The 19,516-nt window shown below is 51.7% G+C and overlaps 1 protein-coding gene across 2 annotated transcripts in view; it reads left to right on the forward strand.

The window, feature by feature from the left end:
* Nucleotides 1-19,516, forward strand: part of ssh (Protein phosphatase Slingshot) — a 330,763-nt gene that overhangs the window by 22,623 nt on the left and 288,624 nt on the right. Inside the window, exon 1 of one of the 2 annotated variants that reach the window (XM_050173200.3) lies at nucleotides 15,614-16,875. The exons of the other annotated variant lie outside the window; for it this stretch is intronic. Coding sequence (XP_050029157.2) covers nucleotides 16,669-16,875 — 207 coding nt within the window. The 5' untranslated portion in view covers nucleotides 15,614-16,668. Of the gene's footprint in view, nucleotides 1-15,613; nucleotides 16,876-19,516 lie in introns of those variants that run through there. 2 annotated transcript variants of the gene reach the window in all.

Here is a 19,516-nt window from a genome sequence, read left to right on the forward strand (position 1 = left end):
ACGAGACAAAAGAGTTTCGCAAAATGGCGGCGTCGAAGGCGACCAACGGAAGGCTGTACTTTTGAATGGCCTGCGGTTTGACTGTGCTGCGTGAAGTGAACGCGCCGAAGCCATTCCCGAATCTTGCATGGTAGGAATCCATAGCAAAAGAGTATGAACGTTGTTTTTCGAGAAAGTGTTCAGTGTACGCTGTTCGCGCAAAAGGATCGACCTCCTGTTGCCGCAGTTCGTCGCAAATGACCGTGCCAGCCTCGGAAAGCGAGCACTCGGTTTTTATTTTTCTCGGTATGATTCGTGTATTGCACCCGTATTGAAAGCAGAGTTTCTTAAAGGCCTAAATATAGTTCGACTTTGTGTGAACGCGCCCACACGTAACATCACGTTGGCGAGATCAACAGCGTCTATAGTTCGACCGACTGTTCGACGTACGGGCGGATGCGGCCAACGCGTTCCGACGCGCCCAGCGTCTAACAACGCTCGCCCGCTTACGTACGTAGGAATTTCGCAGTACTAAAAGCCCTGACGTAGCACACGCTCCTACGTTCCGCAAAGCGCTTGCGTGCTGCGTACGTATCGTCATGGCGCAATACTCAAAACTGTCTATTAAGGGTGAATGCGGCAAATCGTACCGGCGCGCACTGGGGCGACGACGACTGGATGAAACGGCGAATTGGGGCGCACCGGTACGATTTGCCGAATTCGCCATAAAACCACGGACCTTCATTTTCTTTTCTCATAATCGACTATAATTGCCGCGATATTAACAAAAGTGTAGGTTTTTATCATTCTACATCGACCGATTCCTTCGGTGTCACTTGGTGCCGGTCACTTTGATTTAAGGACTGCACGCGTGGCCGTGTCGCCTTCGTTCTCACCGAGCAGTGCTAAACTCCGGTGTGGCGCTTCTCCGCGGGACACGATCTCGCGCGGTTCACGGAGGGCCGACCTTAGAACCGCGCCGACTGGGATGCGCGACGACCGACGGCGGGGAAGGCACAGCGTCGCGCGCTTCACCCGACACTTCCTCCGCGAGGAGAGTGTGGGTGCCACGAACGAGGCAAGCTTCTTGAAGCACAGCCAACGTGTCGGCTGACAGCCGTCGTTCGATTGTGTGAGCGACATCGTGATGACCATGTCGCGTCCTCATTTTCGGGACGAACAAAATTAAATTTTGGTGCTTGGCGTGCCAAAACCACGATCAGACACGCCGTAGTGCGGGACTCCGGATAACTGTAAACCTCCTGAGGTTCTTTAACGTGCAACCCAATGCGCGGCATACGCGGGCTTTTTTTGCATTTCGCCCCCATCGAAATGCCAACGCCGCTACGACCGGGATTCGATCCCGCGCCCTCGGGACAAACAGCGCGTGTTCCGTCGCTTTTCGAACGCCTCTTCAGCGATGAACCAGACGTTTCCGCCTGCTGCCGCGCCGCCTCCGAGATGTTCCGCTGTCTGGGGCACTTTCACGTCCCCCCCCCCCCCCCCCCCACTTGCTGCGTTCAGCGTTGAATGGCGCGCGCGCGTTTTCCTCCGCAGGGCTGTCTCGCACCGTTGCGTCCGAAGGCGATTTAGATCGGCCCTTCCTGAATACACTGCGCTCTCACCCCCGCATTCAGCCGGCCTTTGATGGGCCTTGCGTAACCGACAGGCCGATTTCCCGTTGGCTGGATGTCGGGGCTCGATTCGCTTTCTACATTTTCCTACCAGTCGTTGCCTGACCAAACCGATATCCGCAGACCTCCGCACACGACCTATCGACGGTCCATTAACCGGTTGTACCCTGCGTTAAAGCGCGCTGACATCACCGTAATGCGCGTGCATTCTACATGCAATGCGGCAGCGCACGTCCGTATGGTGAAGGTGAAGCCCGCACGACCGCTATCAGGCGGAGGACGTCACGAGCGTAAAAATCAAGTACCGAGGGGGGCTGCTTCGATCGTCCGACGCGGGTTTCGTATTTTTTGGTTGAGCGTCGCGTCTACACGTTTATACGAGCGTGCCGGTCCGCTCACCGCACGCGTGTTCCACTTGCAGCGACGCACGGTGAAGTTCCTTTTTTTGCTGCCTGCGCATGAGGGCATCGTATACACGGAGATTCTGCCGGTGAGTCCGCGTGTATGCCGTCGAAGCCTGTTATTACGCGAAGACGAATAATACGCCGTTGCGCGCTGGCTTCCGGCATGCGGAGTCGGTACGGAAGCTGATGAGGAAGACGACGATGACGACACGCCGTGGCCCGATTCTTTCCTGCGCTGCCGTGTCCCGGCGGCACGCCGATCACCGATGGCAGGAAGCTGAGTGGGCGGGCAGGGGACTGCGCGTGCACCTGCACACGCTTGCCTCATCGATTCTGCTCGGCGACTGCTCGCGCGCGACTGCCTCGTCGCGCGCTTTTGCCTTTTCTCTGCCGCGTCCTTATTTATTTCTGGCAGCCCTCTTTGACGGCAACCAAGTATAAGGAATGGGGTGTCGGCTGGTCTTCCGCGTCTCGGCCCGCCGCCGGTCCGCGAACGCTTTCCCACGTGACGCGCGGGACCCACCGCGAGTGCAGGAACGCACAGCCCGAGCAAGCTGCGCCGGTCTCGTGCTCGTCGGCGAAGGCGGCCGGATGCACTCGTTTCTTCGTCTGCCGCCGCTGGCCCACGGAGATAAGCGCACACTGGAGTGGAAGCCACCGTGTACGTGTACGCGCTCGCCGTAGAAGGGGTGAGCGGGGGGACTTTCAACGCCGCTTCTTGAAGAGGCCTTCGCTTCTCTACAGAGCGCACGCTCAACACTTTCGTCACTTGCGAACCTTCATATATTGAGCCCGCGCATTTGTGTCGCGGTGCTTTTGCTGCCACGCGTTGTCATCTTCGTCGATTCGACGCGGACATCGATGTTATGTAAGACTTTCTGATGTTGTTGTAAGGAACTATTTTCAGCGGAAAGGACCAAGGCCCCGCGATGGACCCTGCGAGTGGGTATAGTGATAGGCACGACGTACGCATTGATATAATCTCGACCGGGTGAGCTGGGTCTTCACCACAAGAATCAGGAAACGACGACGACACCGGGCATAGCGAGGATGAAAAGAAAAGTAGAAAAGATTGTATTCACTTCATTGGTACATGGATGTGACTCTCATCTGAGTCTCGAGCGGTACCTCTTAACACGTGGGCCAGCATGGCCTTAAGTAACCTCTGGCGGTCCTGTCGTCATCGCTGTCTTCTTGCGGAGCCTGTCTTTCCCTTTTGCCCATCCTTGGTTCAGCTCGGGGAAAAGGGTAACGTCGTCTTGACGTTCGGTTTCTTCTTTTGTCCTTTTGTGTCAGCTCGTGGAGAACGAGGTGGTGTCGATTCGGAGAAGAGGGCAATGATGTTGGTGTTTGAATGCTTCTCGCACCTGAGAGGTCGATCATACAGCAGCATCACGTTGCATAATATTGTCTTAGATAACCATCCTCTCTATACTGTTTGTTTAGCGCCGTGGTATCCGTACTCACACTGCTGTATACGCACAGGCGCATGTGACTCGTGCACGGTACGCGTTGCTTAGTTTCTAGGTATAGCTGCAGTCTCAGTCAACACGTTTCGTTTGCCGCGCAGCCATCATACACCGTATGCATTACACTCGCAGCGGCAGCTCAGTGACTGTGACGTTCTGCTGCTGAGCACGAGGTGTCGGATTCGCTTCCCGGGATAATGCGAAAACACTCGTGAACGTTGCTGTAAGTATACACGTGAAATAGTCCCAGATATAGTCAAAATTCTCTACAGAAGCCCCCCTCCTCTGCTTACGGCGCCCCTCGTAGTCCACTGTGTGGATTTGGGACGTTAAGTTCCACGATAAGATGTGTAACTCGGCATGCCGTACCTTTAGTTGACCATAAAACATTTAATGTCGGCTGTGTAATGGTAGTCCGATCTACACACATAGTGAAACTGTCGAGCGAAACAGGTGACGGGAATGAGATAGCGCTGCTTTTAGTTTCGCTGTCATCTGTTGGGTTGTTACAGTCCTGCGAGTGAGCTTACGCCGCAGCCTTCGCTGTGCATGCAGGCTGATACGACGATGAGAATGAGAAACAAAGTGGCATCAGTAGGCAGACCTGTGCTGCATGCACGAGCCCACGTAGCACTTGGCCCGCCCTATATAGCCTTTCTTTGTATAAATGCGGACCCCCTGCATGCGTTAGTTAGCCGACCTCTGCTGCCATCATAAAACGGCAGCTCGTTTCGTAGACAGAGCTTGCGAAAAGCCCCTGTAGTGGAGAGAAGGTCGTCGTACTTGCAGCCTCAGGCGCTATTTAATCTGCATTATACTATAACGCGGGGATGGTGGAACGATTACGTACCACGCTACAGAATGGGAGAACAACATGCGTAGTATAGCGTAATGGGCCAAAGCCTTGGGTTTCATGCGCCGTCTACTCGATCGATCGCTCATGTTGCAATTACGCGTGGCATTGCCGCCCCTCGTTAAGGATCACTATAGGAAAGCCCATTGTTTTATAGTTCGATCGCTGCGGCCTTTTTTATGTCTCTCGCTGCCGTGCCGCGTCTCGTTGTTACCCTTAATGACGAAGACGCATAGCTAGAAACACGCCTTATTGGGTTATAAAACCCACTCCTCTCGCGGGGCGCCGGTTCCTCGACAGCAGCGATGTAACCACCAGCGGACCGACAGTTGCAATCACGCGCACTTTGCTCGATTCCTGGGCGTCGGTGGCGTATGTAGTGCCACGTGCTGCGTGCATCCTTCGGTGCATGTCCGCGGGAGCGCATGTTAGTGCGCCGTCCTCCGCTACGCGCAGCGTGCAGGGCTGGGGAGAGCCTGCATATGTTGCTGCAGCCAGAAGGCCGATTGGCGTATATAGTGCGTGCGGTTGGCGCTCCGTCAGTACATTGCTATGGACAAGGGCTATAATCAGCGTAGCGAGGCATCCGGTTTCATCGGAGTCGCGCGGGACCCCTGATAAAGTGTGCGCGACTCAACCCTCCCCGATGCTCGATCCCTCGGCCCGATGCTCGCGCTGGCGTTTGTGCGAACCCGACGACTTGAATTTCGGCCTGACAAGTCGACTCGACCCGACTTTCTGGCGTTCTCGTGAGCGTATACCCTGCGATGGCGTCCGGCATCGCTGATGCAGAGCTGTCTCTGACTCTGTATTCTGAAGCCGCGGTGGCGCGTGCTTCGGGGGGCTCCGAGTTCCGGTGGTGCCCGTGACGATGCGCGAGCCACGCGACGCGTACCGCTCCGTCTCGCTTCCGCGTGCATCGAGCGCACGAATGCGGGGAAGTGAATTTCTTGGAGCGCAGGTAGTTTTGTGTGCGCGCATAATTGTGGGTGGGTGTGTGTGTGTGTGGACAAAGGAGCGCGCTTGCTGACCGCGTCGTGTGGCGGCCCCCCTCGCGCGCATTTCCTGGTTCGGGACCGCCGATTTGTGTCTTTCAGCGCGCGCGGATGAGCTGCAGGGGCCCTGTGGAGTGCATGCGCGGCTCGCTTTCTTTTCTCCGCTGCTGCCCTGTCCGGACGGCTCGTTTGGCGAGCAAAAAAGACACGCAGAAGGGACCGCGGTGAAAAGAAAAGCATAATTAAGAGTGAAAAAGCGGGTCGCCCACTTTTTGAATTTATACTATCGCCCCCCCCCCCCCCCCCCCCCCCCCCGGTCGGTTTTCTGGAGCGTGCATCGTCGTCTCAACGTTGCTGCGCGCGCACGCGTCCAGCGCGAGTTTTGTTTTCGCTGTATTTGTTTATTTGTTTTTTTCCCTCGGGGGCTCTCGTTTCTGAAGCGACCTAGAAAAGCGAGGCAATATAGTAGTCCTTCTTCCTTTCGTTATTTTGCGCGTGTAGCAGCATTTTCGTTTTGCCTGCTTCAATATCTGAGCACCCTCCTCCCCCCCCCCCCATTCTCGTTTTGAGTGTTTCTATGACGACGGTTGAGAGAGAGAGAGAAAGAAGACCGCCCTTTGTCAGCGGCCGACGTGCGTTACTTCGCTGACAAGCCGCTCCGTGTGGCTGCGACCGGAGCTCCCTCTTAACGCTGCTCTGCAATCCTTAAGTTCCTGCCAGGAACCACCCGTGCTCTTGGGACTGGAAAACTGGGCTACCGGAAAACCACGCGCCCTCTTGTTAAGAAAGAAATTGTAGAGTATAGGCCTTGTCGCCTCTGCAATGTTTCTGACCGATTTTGCGCCTTCAGATATCTGCCGAAAGCGCAAGCCATCTGCTGCCGGAAGTCCATGCTTTCGACGGTAGGTCAGCCATGTGTGATCCAAATCAGTTTAAACCGATAAAACGCTCCTTCAAAAACTATACTTTCGTTAGTTACACGGCAAGATGTTGCTTCTTGGAATAGAAAGTGAGCCCTAGTTCTGAAAAAAAAAAAAGGGAAGAAACAAGTAATTTGCGATGTAACGCCAGCGCCACTTTAGTGTGACGTCATGATGCATTTCAAGTTAGTTTTTTTGGAATTTTGGCCCTTGTGGTTCAGTAAAGGTCCTCAAAACCATGTTCAGTCTTTGGCGCCTTTGGAATGCAAAGTGGTTTATTTTTACTGGGGAAAAAATTCACTAGGCCTGAGCAGACGCCGCCAGAATCAATGACGTCACGGCGAAGTAAAGCGGTCAAGTTGGCTTCGGCACGTCTTTCGTTTTTCTTTTTTTCTTTGCGTATTTTCTGGATTACCAAGCCTCCTGTCGTGGTGTAATGGTTGGGGTCGGGCATGAAATAGATAGTAGCTGGCCCATGCCGTCGTCCAACTCATCCACTCTGAGGATGTTGTTGAAAGGAGGGACTTGTTCTCATCGAGAATGAGGAATATGGGATTTATTTACAGTATCTACATGAGAACGTTACAGTTCATCAGTCTAGCATGACTGAAAGAGAATGCACACCCAGCACAGTCTCCCAGCGATAGCATGCTCGCCTGGCATGCTCGTTCGCTTCCGTCGGCGCCAATGAAATCAAATGTGCTGCAATTTAAGCGTGAGATAACTGTGTACACGTTGTGCCGACTAACATAGGCGCTTCGTTATACGAGCTGCAAGCGATCGTGTCACAAGCGCCACCGGTGTCGGATTCGATGGCCGAGCGAGCTAGCGCTTCCGTTCGTTGTCGAGATCGCCTTGCCGGAAGTGCTGGCCCGCGAGTCTCGTTGAGTCTGAAAGAAACTTGCCACGAATTCGACGAGGAAGTATCAGAACGAGACGAGCGTGTGCAGCTCGGACTAATAACCCTCGAGACGGTCGGAGGAACTTAACAGGCCCCCGCATGTTGTGCGCGTCGCGCAGAAGAGGAAACGGAAGTGTATTGGGTTGGTGCAAGGCTGTTTACCCGCTGCTTGCCCTCGCCGAAAGGAGAGAGAGAGAGAGACAAAAAAGAAAACGTAGAGTGAATATTTTACAGCGTTAGGCACACAGCCTCCATAACGGATCTCCAGCGACGGGCCGGGATTAACCCTCTATAGCAGCCGTGCGTTCGCGTTGCGAGGTAATCGGATTTGGAAAAAAGGCCCGCTTTTTCCACTTGCAGGTCCTCGGACTTAGTGTCGGATGTGGGATTCGCTTACTGCGTGTTTTTATTTATCTTCAGCGGCCAAAGCTTTGAGCGGGAGATTTCAGGATTCGGTGGACAGCGGAGATAGCTCTACGGAGGATGTGATGCCGGATGGAGACTCTGCTGTTGGGAAATTTGCTCCGGTTTGCCGTCGATGCGTAAATATTGACCGTTCGGCTGAGCACCGTCCAGCCGAAATTGGACAGTGAAAAATCAATAAACGCGGTGAGCCCTAAAAAAAGAAAAGAAATAGTAGCCATTAGCGCCGAGGTGAAAGCGTCAATCCCTTGCAGAGAAAGTAAAGAATTTTGATTTATTGCTTGAATCATTCTCTTGATTGTTCATTGAAACTTGTGCTTACTGTCATGTCTGAAAAATGCGAATGCCCGGCCCTGTATCACCTTCGCTGTTTCTCTTAGCGAGCTATACTTTGAACCATAGGCGTAAAACATCCCTAAAATTATTTATCTGAGAAAAATGCGCAAAAATAGATTTTTACAATAATACTAGAAAATTAGAAAAAATATCCTAAAGTATTTTAGCGTAGTCAAGTTTAAAACAAACTGTTGGCGAGGGTACGTGCAGATGCTACGGATGCTTAAGTACGGATGCGTAAGTACGGACGCTTACAACACTTATGGCTACAAGACGGCATTGTATAACAGATAACCCGCTTCTTTATTCGCTCTCTCGTGTCACAAATAGCCACGTGTTATGCTAGTCGAACGGACCTGATATCGCCGGTTGCTGGTTCCGCTGTTTCGGTAATTTCGTCCAGTCGGAATGAAGTGTGTGTAGCTGACAGTTTCCTCTGTCAGATTTCACTCACATAACAGAAATGCGAAACCCTCGCGTGACTATAAGACTTACAGGTGACTCACGGACCGGCGAGAACGAGCGGCATAATCTCGATAACCTGACACCTTGTCACAAGCCGCCCGAAATAGGAGATGGCAATCCATTGAGTCACTGCAACGCAAAGTCGACTCGCGCGACGCGAACGGGTTTCTGACTCACCCGTCTTGACCGTACTTGACCGAGCCTACGTGCGCACTCTGACGGTGATGCGGAGGGCGGTTTGAATTTCATTTCAAATCGCCGTCACCTGCGCGTTGCAGGGCGGCACTGCTGTGTAGCGCACTGCGGGTTTTTTTTCCCGACGGTCACGGTTGTGGAGAAATATAGCTAATGCTGCCTGCTACAGCACGGGTTTCGGGAAGCAGGTATCATCATGCAGAACACTTTCAAAGTTGCAGCAGATTCAACATTTCACGCTGCTGCCTTCTCTTTCCAATGATAAACAAAAGTGTGAAATCTCACACTTCTGTAAATTTACGATGCCAGGTGTTCTTTCCTCCTTTGTAGCGTTGTCAAAAAAAGGAGAAAGGGTGAGAGATATATTATCAGCGAACGGCAGGGAGGCTAACCAGGCTTTGCCCGGTTGGCTACCCTGAATTGGGGCAGGGTGAAGAACAAGCTGTAAGCTTTTTAAGCGTAAATAGAACCCTGACATCGTGGGTTTTCGAACTGTTTGGTCAGAGTCGATGACAACTCGAAGCGAGAGTGGTACTCGAGGAATTCAATCTGCATCTGCTTTCTAACGTTTCCAGTGTAGTAATAGGAATTGCGTCAAGTACCTTGAGCACTATACAATCGTGTGCGAAAGTCCGTCCAGGGAGCTGTTGTCGCCGTTTTCGCGCACAATTCGCTTGGAGGCGACAGGGTCACGTCTGTGTCGTAGAGTAGGCGCATTCGGTGCCCCCTAGATCACACACTGGAGTTACCTCCACTTATATGATTACCTTGGTCATGCAGGCGGGGCAGTTTGTTTTATTTTATAGCTCTGCCCTTTCGGCGTTTTCGGCAGCTGGCTCTCAGAGACTGCTCACACATATTTATTTTGCGATGCAAACGCTAGAATGACGACAAGCTTGTTGTCACAAAGGCAGTGAGGTAAAATAATCGCAGTTAAAATTTGTCAAAAGACATGTCATGCGTGCATATATATACATGCAGATGTTCTGGTCAGGAAGCTGGCAGCGCTCTTTTCGGTTGATTATTCGCGTTTGGGAAAAGCTGCGCTGTACGTTTCCGCTCGACGCGAAGGAGACGCGTTGCCGCTAATACGGCGTCCCTATCCGGAAGACGACGGGCTCGACGTTGTCCTCCAGTGTGCTTCCTCGCTTGCCTCCACAGCGAGCACCTCCAGTGTGACTTCGAGGCCTTGGACCTCTGAGAGGCCTCCTAGTAATGAACCACTTCATTCAACATAGCGTTTCTCTCCTCTCTCGTAGTCGGCGGGCCTGTCGTGCGCAGCTCGCGTGGCGAGATGGCGCGGATTTCGCGCAAGTCCGTGCGTGCCATGTATAGGCGTACGCGCGGCGCTTCGGGTGGACGAGCTGTGCGCTGTATTTGAATAACAAAAAACAAAAAAAAAAAACAAAAAAAAAACGCCTTAACACTGGACCGCGAACAATGACGGAGCCCTCGCGATTCGCTATAGTGCCCGATTTCCTAGAACTCTATCCACAATGACCAGTTGGCTTTTGCCTCTTGAAATAGCTAGGCTCTCTGGTTGTGCGGTCGGCCATTTCCGTCCGCTACCTGGCACATACTTAGTCGCTGTTAATATACTGCGGAGATTGCGAGTAGCCCCATTTTACTTCTCCCTGCTATTCGGTCTCCTATCGTGCTCACATTTTTACCCTATACGCTCCTGACACTGCCCAGGCGGCGCGTCCGAGCAGCGATCGTCAGCGCCTCTTGCGGCACTTTCCGTCAAAACTGACACTGACGGACCACGCTACTCAGGCTGCCCACGCGGATCTGCTAACGTGATCGCATGTGTTCATCCTTGTTTTGAAACGAACAAATGGCGCAAGTTTTGCAGTGTGGTTTCAAACCAATCTCAAAATTAGGCGATCGGATACGGTCGGATAGGCCCTCACATTCGTCGCAAAGAGGAAAAGCCCTACGCTGCCAGGCTCGTTCACAGCGTGAAAGAAGTTGCCGGTGTGACTGTGCTGGCGACGTGCCACTCCCAGCAAGGAAAACACAACTACAGCATATCTCTGGACGTGAGAAATCTCAACTATCATATTATCCTTTGATCAAGCAGCTCAATTGAGTATGCAAGCATGTCTGAGCTTATTAAGCTTTAGGTGTAGGTGTTCTTGGCCAACCACTTGAGTTACCGTAGACAAAAAGTGTTCTTCCGTGGTGTTGTTTTGACACGCTTGCAAAGCCTCATTGGCCCTGGATGATAGGCGCCATATCTTTACGAATTACTAAAGGACTCTTTTAAGCAACTTGCACAAAAGTTGTATTAGACTGCTATGTTCTGCCAAGCAACCGCAGTACTTTGTTTACAACTGCCGAGGCAGCGGCACGATCTTGGGCCGCTCCGGCCGCCAAGACTGGCGTGACCGTATCCGGCAACCTGAACCCAAGCACAGCGGCACAGCGTGAAATGCTGAGCGACGCATACAAGTCAGAACACCTGCAGCCACCACGCAGTACGCTTCGTACAACAAAATAAATAGCTGTAAATGATATTGAGAATTTGCAAAAAGAATTAAGTCGGCTTCTCGGCAAGACTCTTTCTCGACCAAAAACTTCACTCTACTAACTACAATACTTTCACAGCGCGTACAATGTTCACAGCGCGTAGAACCTGGGTTTTCCTTTCTTTCTTTTTTTTTTTTTTTTCAGCCATACACGTAAGTTGACGGGGAGACGCAGGAAGAGCGGAGGGAAATGGAGTCGAACGCGCACAAAGCTGTCTTGTTTTCCTTTGGTCGTGGCGCGGTTTTTCGAGTCCCCCTGTATTTCCCGGAAAAATAGGGGCGAGAGAGGAACGGGCGACTCTGACATACCTGACAAGAAAGAGAAGGAGAGGGGAAAGAAAAAGAAGCTTCATTCGCCAGATATTCTATGCCAAAACGCACAGGAGCTCATAAACCGCTCGAGCACGACACCCAGCCCACTTGTTAGGAGGGTCCGCTCGCAACTTGCGGACCCAGTTGTGAAGTCATGACGAATTCTCAGATTTGTCACTTTTCGGTAGAAGCCGCATTCTTAAATGCCGCTTATCGACATTTTTCGGCCGAAAGCTCCAACCCCCATACACATAAGCCGATTCGTCGTATGTTAGCGGTGCGAGAGCCGGCGTGGAAGACGACCGCCATCCTCCTCCTCCTCTCGGAGCCACCACAAAGGAGGGAGTAGGGCGGAGGCAAAAGAGTTCTCGCCTTCCTGGGCACTCCACTGCAGGGCCAGTCGCCCCAGATGTCAGTCTGTTGTTCAGCGACTTGGTTGTGCCAGAGCACGTGCACTTTGCATCGTCACCTTTGTATCGGCGGTGAATGTCCAACCACGCGCCACCAACCTCCGACCACCGCGAAAACGAGCGACAGAATCGAGCAAAGCCGTTATCTTCAGACGCGTATCTACGATGCCCTTTCTGCTCCGTCTCGTACGCTTTCTCCGATCGCGTGTCTTCTCGTGGCTTGTTGACGTACATATCGGTCGCTTGTCGCTGAGCGTATACCGATAAATAGCTCTCGCCTTCTGGCGCAACGATACGACTTTCCTTCGCTTGAAAGGGATGGTGCGGGATAAAAGCACGAAAGGGTTAGATAAACTGCTGCCGCTCTTTTTTTTTTCCTATCACATGAAGACAAAGTTCACTCGAACGCTGTTTTAAAATGACTCTCGTCCTGTAGGTCTCACCCGAGGCACCACCGTACGGAACGCGAGTGCGTTGGCATTGCGTTCGGCTGCGTTCACCGAGACGAACCCGAAAGACAGTGACTGTTATCACTTGAAAAAACTCTCGCGGGAATCTTTGCGCAAAGAAAACAAAATAGGCTAAGGGAGGGGGGGGTTAAAAAAACGGGTGTGTCTTGAATGTTAACATTACCCTTTATACCACTTTTCTCTGCACAATCTGTCATCGTGAACTTGAGGAGGCTGGACATGTTCAGAATCTTAGTTCACAGTTTACGACGACTCATCTTGCAAGGTAGATTTTGTTGTTTTTAATATTTGTATGTATGTATCCGTGTGTGTGTGTGTGCGTGCGTGCGTGTGTGTGTGTGTGTGTGTGTGTGTGTGTGTGTCTGTGTGTGTGTGTGTGTGTGTGTAATTTTTTCTATAGCTCGAAAATTATATGATGTGCTAGATATTGTAAACAGCGTGTTATGCATACCGGTGATGTCAAAGAAGACATACTAATATTTATTGTTTCAAGTACGGTTAACAATTTTTCGTTCTTTAAGCCTGGGATGGATAAATGTTTCTGCTGATCTTCCTGCGCTTCACCGATGTGCCTGCCCAACCACAGGCACTGCCTGGTCAGGTGTGGCAGTGAATGTGCGTCGCCTTGGTCAGACGATTAGATTCATCTCATGAATCTGTTTTGCGGGAAATAAATTATGGACGGCCCATTGCCGTATGGTAATACGTACGACAGTGCTCATGAAGAGCGTGAACATCCCTGACAAAAAAACTTATATATATATATATATATATATATATATATATATATATATATATATATATATATATATATATATATATATATATATATATATATATATATATATATACACACAGTTAAAGTGCTGAGGAACTATTGACGAAAACCGAGATATTACAAAGTATTTGTGTCGCCTATGAAGATTACAACTTCTCGCCTAGACCGCACTTGAAAATCAACGCGCACTTTTACATAATTGACGGTAGTTGACGTGTCGGCCAAGCCAAGCGTGGAAGCACTGGCTTTGTGAAAGCGACGGGTAGCAAGATAACGTCGACCAAGCAGATACACAGTTTATGTGACCCCCGGTAGCAGAGCTGATTGTTCGTGCAATTTATTTATTTCGTGCTTTCGAAGCAGCGACAGTCGCTGCGTTGAATATCCATAACTTTCCGTACAATTATTGAGCACCTCGTCAGCTTCTCTCTAAAGGTAGGCTAATTTAGCCACGCACATTAATGTCATGTCGGAGCGTCTAAGTAAGTACGCGTTGCTTGCGTAATAAATAACAAGACTGTTTGCTCAAGCTTTGTTTAACGAGTAAATGATAAAACTGCTGTGCGAGCTCCACTGTAGAGGCTTCACAAGATGGTTAGAATTTTGCGCTTTGCGTTGTCTGTAGAAATTGCGTTGTTCAACACCCGATGAATCAAAGCTGCCCAGATAGAGCGCTTATACACTTGCTATGCTTGCATTCGATGTGAGTGGGTCTTAACCACCTCCGCAGAGCATGTGCTAAAGTTTGAAGCCTCTGTGATACAGCGCGGGAAATTCGAGAAGCAAATCATGCAAACCAGACAGCGTGCCTGTTTTTACAGCTTAATAATGTAGCGGAATCATCAGAAGCGCACGCCTCGAGCTTCTAGATTTGGGAGGAGCACTGGAGACAAGTTTAGTTTATATCTTCCGTTTCGTTTGCTCGACGCAGGCGACGGAAGTGACGTAATGGGATGAAAACTGAAGTTCTAGTCTCTTTGTGTTACGTAGCACATACTGTACCGCGCATAAGAATGCTGGACGTTCATGTTTCACAGCTCGTCGGAAAAGCGTCGCTTATATTGAATGGCTCCCTGTGTCACTACACGAAAAGATTACTATGACTGTGCGCATGTTGAACGCTGTCGGCATTTCTCGAGGTAATTATTTTACGGCGTCCAAGAGCCGCAGCGCGCTCTTATCTTCGTTTTTTCTTGCAGCGTCGCTAAATGAGCCCGTAGGTTCAGTTCCGATAATTATATCGCGATCAGCGTATCTGCTCTCGCTCGGCCCGCACTAACGAGCCTCCGTTGCCAAGGACACGCGACCGCCTGGTGGATGCTTCACGGAACGGCTTCACGGCACAGCTTACGCATCTGGGGCACGGGCGAACTTCGCAGGAAACGCCAAGAGGCGCTGCTCGCTGCCTCTTCTAAAGAATTGTGTCCCCCTCCACCCCTCCCGCTCGTCTTCCCCTCTGTCTGAGGTTAACCGACGTTAAAAGGTGCGCCGGCGGTTCATAGCGTCGCCTTATTTCTCAGAAAAAAACATACCTGCTGTGTATGTGCTTCAGTTTTTTGCGGCGGAAATATTGCGCAAGAACTACGGCGGACGCAGTAAAGAATATTGGAGAAAAACGCTCTGTGCGTCATTGTGTCGCACCGTGCTAACTTATGACTCGTTAATCAATCAATCAATCAATCAATCAATCAATCAATCAATCAATCAATCAATCAACGAGCATCATGACTTGTGCTCGTCCTGAGCGTCTCTCTCTCTCTCTCTATGTGTGTGTGTGTGCGCGCGCACGCGTGTTGCGTCTTGTTCTCATATAGAGCGCAGCACCATTGCGTGGGTAAAGTCTTTTTCGTGGTGGTTTTGTCAAACGTCCGCTACATAGGCCCGATGTTTCGAGCTACGAGTTTTAGCGAGGGCGTTTCTGTCAAACCTTATTAAAGCGAAGCTTTCTTCGCCTACTTTGCCTGGTTTGGCGTGGCTGCCTGACTCCTGGGTGCCGTCGCTATCTCGGTCGGCTGATGTATTTGTGGATATGTAGAGGGTGTCCTAACTATCATGCACAAATATTTATAAATATGCAAATGCCACGTAGCTGGGCAGAGTCAAGGTAATATCGTTTGCCGTCGCTTGGAGATACTTTATTTTTTGCTTTCCGCCTAACTACGTAATTAGTCTTAATTAATTAATCAACTTCTGATATAATTAGAATAAAATTGTCAATGAGAAAATTGTGCAGCTACATTTAAAATTCGAGATACAGCTTTCTTTTGCTCAATACGTGCTCCATAAAAGTGACTTTTCGAGCGTGAAAGAAGCCTGCGAATATACGCTAAGTGCCTCGAGCAGCCGGTCGCGCGGCAACGGCGGCACTTTCGTACAGGGGTAGCGCGCGCGCGCGCTTTTGTTGTACCCTTCGACATCGCTTGAGCAAGCCCGAAGTCCTTTGATGCCAGTCCCGTGGCGCCCTCGCTCAGGATGCCCGCGAAGCTCGAGGTCCCGTTTGACGTCGTCGTCCTCTCCCGAAAGGCTGCCGCCACTGCCGCAGCGCACGCCCTCCTGTCGGCTCGCTCCCTCTGGCGTTGCGGCGAGGCAAGAGGAGGCGGAGGAGGAAAACCTGTCGCCCGTTGTCCGCCGACTCTCGACTTGGGGCGCGCTCAGTCAGCAGTCGAGCGCCTGCGTCCGCGTGGTGCGTTGAACCGCGCGTTGGCCTAGGCGGCGCAAGTGCGGAAGCGAGCGGCACGGCCAGGCCTTCTCTGGGCTCTCGCCGCCTCGCGATGTAAACAAGGGCCGCGTTGTTGTCGCGCGCCTCGCGTCACACGAGCGTGCTCGCCCCGAACGTCGGAGCTCACCGCGGGAACTGCCGACGCCGCTCTGCTCGTCCCTTCCTCGAGACGAACGCCTGAACTCTGTCGAGAGGTCTAGGATATCACCTCGAGTCTACCGTTTTGTTGGTGCACGCCGACGTTGTGTGGCCACAGAGGAGGGAGTGACCGGTGCGACGGGACTGGACTCTGCGTCCCGAGAAACGTGGACCGGTCGGAGCGGATCTGAACGTGGCAGTGGGTTTCCCATTGCACTCGACCGTCGCGTGTGTACGCTGTTTGGTGAAAGTGGTGGCTGGCTTCCCCTGGGCTTATTTCTCGCTTGCCTCGAAGTGTGACGCAGCAACTGCGGATACCTTGAGGCGACGTATCTTCCCCCTCTTCTGCTGTGGTCGCTGCCTTTGGGGAGACACTGAAAGCAGTGGATTCCTGCGTCCCTCACGCTTGGAATAACACAGGACAGTGTTCCCGCTGATTTCGAACGAGTGTTGTGGTGTGGATGCCGCCGAAGGCGTTCGCCTTGCGACCGCCTTTCATCGGAGATCATCGCCGGAGATACCCGCACCTCTTTCGCTGGACCCGCGCCCACCGTCCCGTCGTCGTCGTCTCCGCTGTGCCGTGTCGCCCCCGCTGGTGTCCGTCGGTATAGTGGCGGTGCGCGTCGCGGAGTCGTGGTCGTCCTCGCCGGCAGGCCCTCGCGGCTGGCGTGCCCTGGGTCGCGGTGCGTGCAGCGCCCCGGGCCGGGCGCGTGAGACGCGCGGAGGTGGAGGCTCGATGGCGCCCATGCCGCCTCTGAGCGGCCTGCCGGCAGGCGACCACGCCGGCAGGCAACTCCACCGCCGCGGTGGCTCGCCGCCGGCGTCTTCGGCCGCCCCGGCAGCCGCGCCGAGCTCGTCGTCGGGCTCGTCGCTTCTGCTCCGGGGAGTGCTCACCGCCTCGTCGGCCGGCCGCTACTTCGCCTGGAACCCCCACAACGCGCCGGTGAGTTTCGGTTTTTCGAGCGGCGTCTGCACTGGTGGTTAACCTTCGCCGAATCTCCGGCGAAGGTGGTCCTACAGAGAATCGCGGAGAAAAATACTCGGAGGAAATCGTCACGTCTTTAATACTCATCAAAGTGACACAGCTGCGTTTACGTAGATGTTGTGCGCTCAGCAACCTGCGCACAACCTTTTCCCAGAACTAGCCTCGAAGAAGAAAGCGTATTAGTGGCCGCTGTGGTGCTGCCATTTACGCCTTTGTAGCCGTAATCGGGCGAAAGGGCTCGTTGCGCGGCCTGGCATTCGAAGTAACAGGATAAAATCTGTTGGATTCGCATCGCCGTGCCATTTGTACTGCGGTGTCGCGCTCTTAATCTGGAATTAATGGTGTTGAGAAATAGGGAGTTAGCGATAAAAGAAAGTTTCGGATAAAGGCTTGCCAGATCATCGGTGCGTCAGCAGCGTTTGCGCTTGGCATACGAAAACTGCGACGTCCACATAGCCTGCCAGCCGTCGATATGGCTTTTACACCGAAGCTGCCTTGTGATGCGGCTCAGTCGAAAGAGGGAAATTGCCGTTTCGAAAAGTGAGAGCGTTTATGGCAATTTATTTTCTCCCTCTTTCTTTTTTCTTTTTTTTTTTTTTTGAAATTCGCATAACTTCGTCGCCTACTCACGTGGATAAAAGACTGGCTCGCTTTGTTATGGATGAGAAGAACGACAGCGCGGTCCCGATTCACTTATGGGGGGGAGTATCTCGCGAGGCGTGCTTCCGCAGCAGGCCGCCAGTGGGTGGTTTTCCAGCTGGCACAACAGCGGCTTTGTCTCGCTGCCGGAAGAGCGTGTCACGTGTCGCAACTTTGCCCGGTTGCGTGCGTGTGCTACTCCCCACCACGTGTGTGCAGCGCCGGCGAGCGCATGTCACGACGCGCTGGGTGCCGCGAGCGGCTGTAGAGAACACCGTGCTTAAATTTTAAGTTCGCTGAAGAATTAAGCCTGTTGCCATACCTGAAAAAAAAAAAAAAAAAAAAAAGAGAAGTGCAAGGTTGGGGGGATGTGTCGACAACGTTATGGTGCTACTACAAAAGAATGTTCCACATGCCGAAAACCAAGGCGAAGAGATTCGATTCGAAGTTTATAATACTCGCAGGTAGCAAGCCCAACCTCTCGTAATCCCAGGTTTTCAAACGATCTGTACAGCTGGAGAACTAGCAAGGTCAGTGTCCAGCTGCAACGATTATATTCCAGTGCCATTCCTTTTCGCATTTCGTCAGCGTTCTGAGCGGCGCTCCGCCCTCATTATCACCGGAATCCGCTCGTCGTGGAAAATGGATGACGAAGGACGTATTGAAGCGAGTAAAATGAATCCTTATCGGCCCTAGACAGATTTAAGTCGACTAGCAATCGTGTTTAAAGTACGGACCGACTGTTTCGCTGTCATCGTAAGACGAATGCGTACTCCTCGCCAGTGGCGCAACGGAGCTATAAGAATCCCACTTCGAGCGATAGTTTGTGGGCGATGATGGTGATGATGTCTGCGGCCATATCCCTTTGGATCGGGAGATCGACGGGCAATACTGCATTGAAACTCGTCAATGTTAGCTACTACCATGTCCGGGCGCCGTGCTCCCGAAAGGACCGTATTCGCAGTTGGGAGGACGTTCTGACCTGTCGCCAATGTAGCTCCGTCCGGCCTTCTGTTGGCCTATCCTCGTCCTCGTTCATGTTTTCTGCTTGCCTTTTTCGTCTGTCTTCGAAGGGCTTTGTTTTGATTTATTGTGTATTCGGGCAGGGAGCTTTGGGCGCGTTAGACACTGGTACTTCAGTATGTTTGAGGTGCTAAAGGATTCGGTATTGTTTTACTGCAACAGCAAGCAAAAAGCTGCGAATCGAGTTTGCTGTATCCGTCTCTGTCAGACCTTTCATTTCAATCGCGTCGCCTCCTCAGCTTCACCCTCAACACATGTCGAAGAAGAAACATAACTTTGCCCACCACCGCGGTCGCTGGTTATCGATCAATGCACCAAGGTGAGAGACGGAGGCGCTATAACGAAATTCGCGCCTAAATATTTCTTATTAGTTTTGCGCGCCATGCAGTGGTGGCACTTGCGCACTTATTTTGGAGGCCTCAAAGGACAACACTATATGGTACATTAATAGGATATTGAACTTTGTTGAAAAAAAAATATATGTAGTAGTTTCTGCTGATTTCTCTGAAAGTCTGCTGCGTCACAGTGACTGTGCATGCTTCAGAGCCATATGAATCGCTGAAGTGTGCCGATTTTGTTTCTTCATCTTGGAACGACGCAATTCGATACAGTCTTTGCCTACGTAAAGACGCGAAGAAGACAGCGTAATTAATTTGCCGATACTTCCTCCGCCGCAATCCGTCTTCATGAGTAGCCACTCAGGAACTCCGAGACCGCATATATCTAAACATAAAACGATAGATAGATAGATAGATAGATAGATAGATAGATAGATAGATATAGATAGATATAGATAGATAGATAGATAGATAGATAGATAGATAGATAGATAGATAGATAGATAGATAGATAGATAGATAGATAGATAGATAAAGAGAGGGGGGATGGATGGATGGATGGATGGATGTTATGAGCGTCCCCTTTGGAACGGGGCGGT

This window comes from Dermacentor andersoni, chromosome 3 (genome assembly GCF_023375885.2).
Source record: "Dermacentor andersoni chromosome 3, qqDerAnde1_hic_scaffold, whole genome shotgun sequence".
NCBI lineage: Eukaryota > Metazoa > Arthropoda > Arachnida > Ixodida > Ixodidae > Dermacentor > Dermacentor andersoni.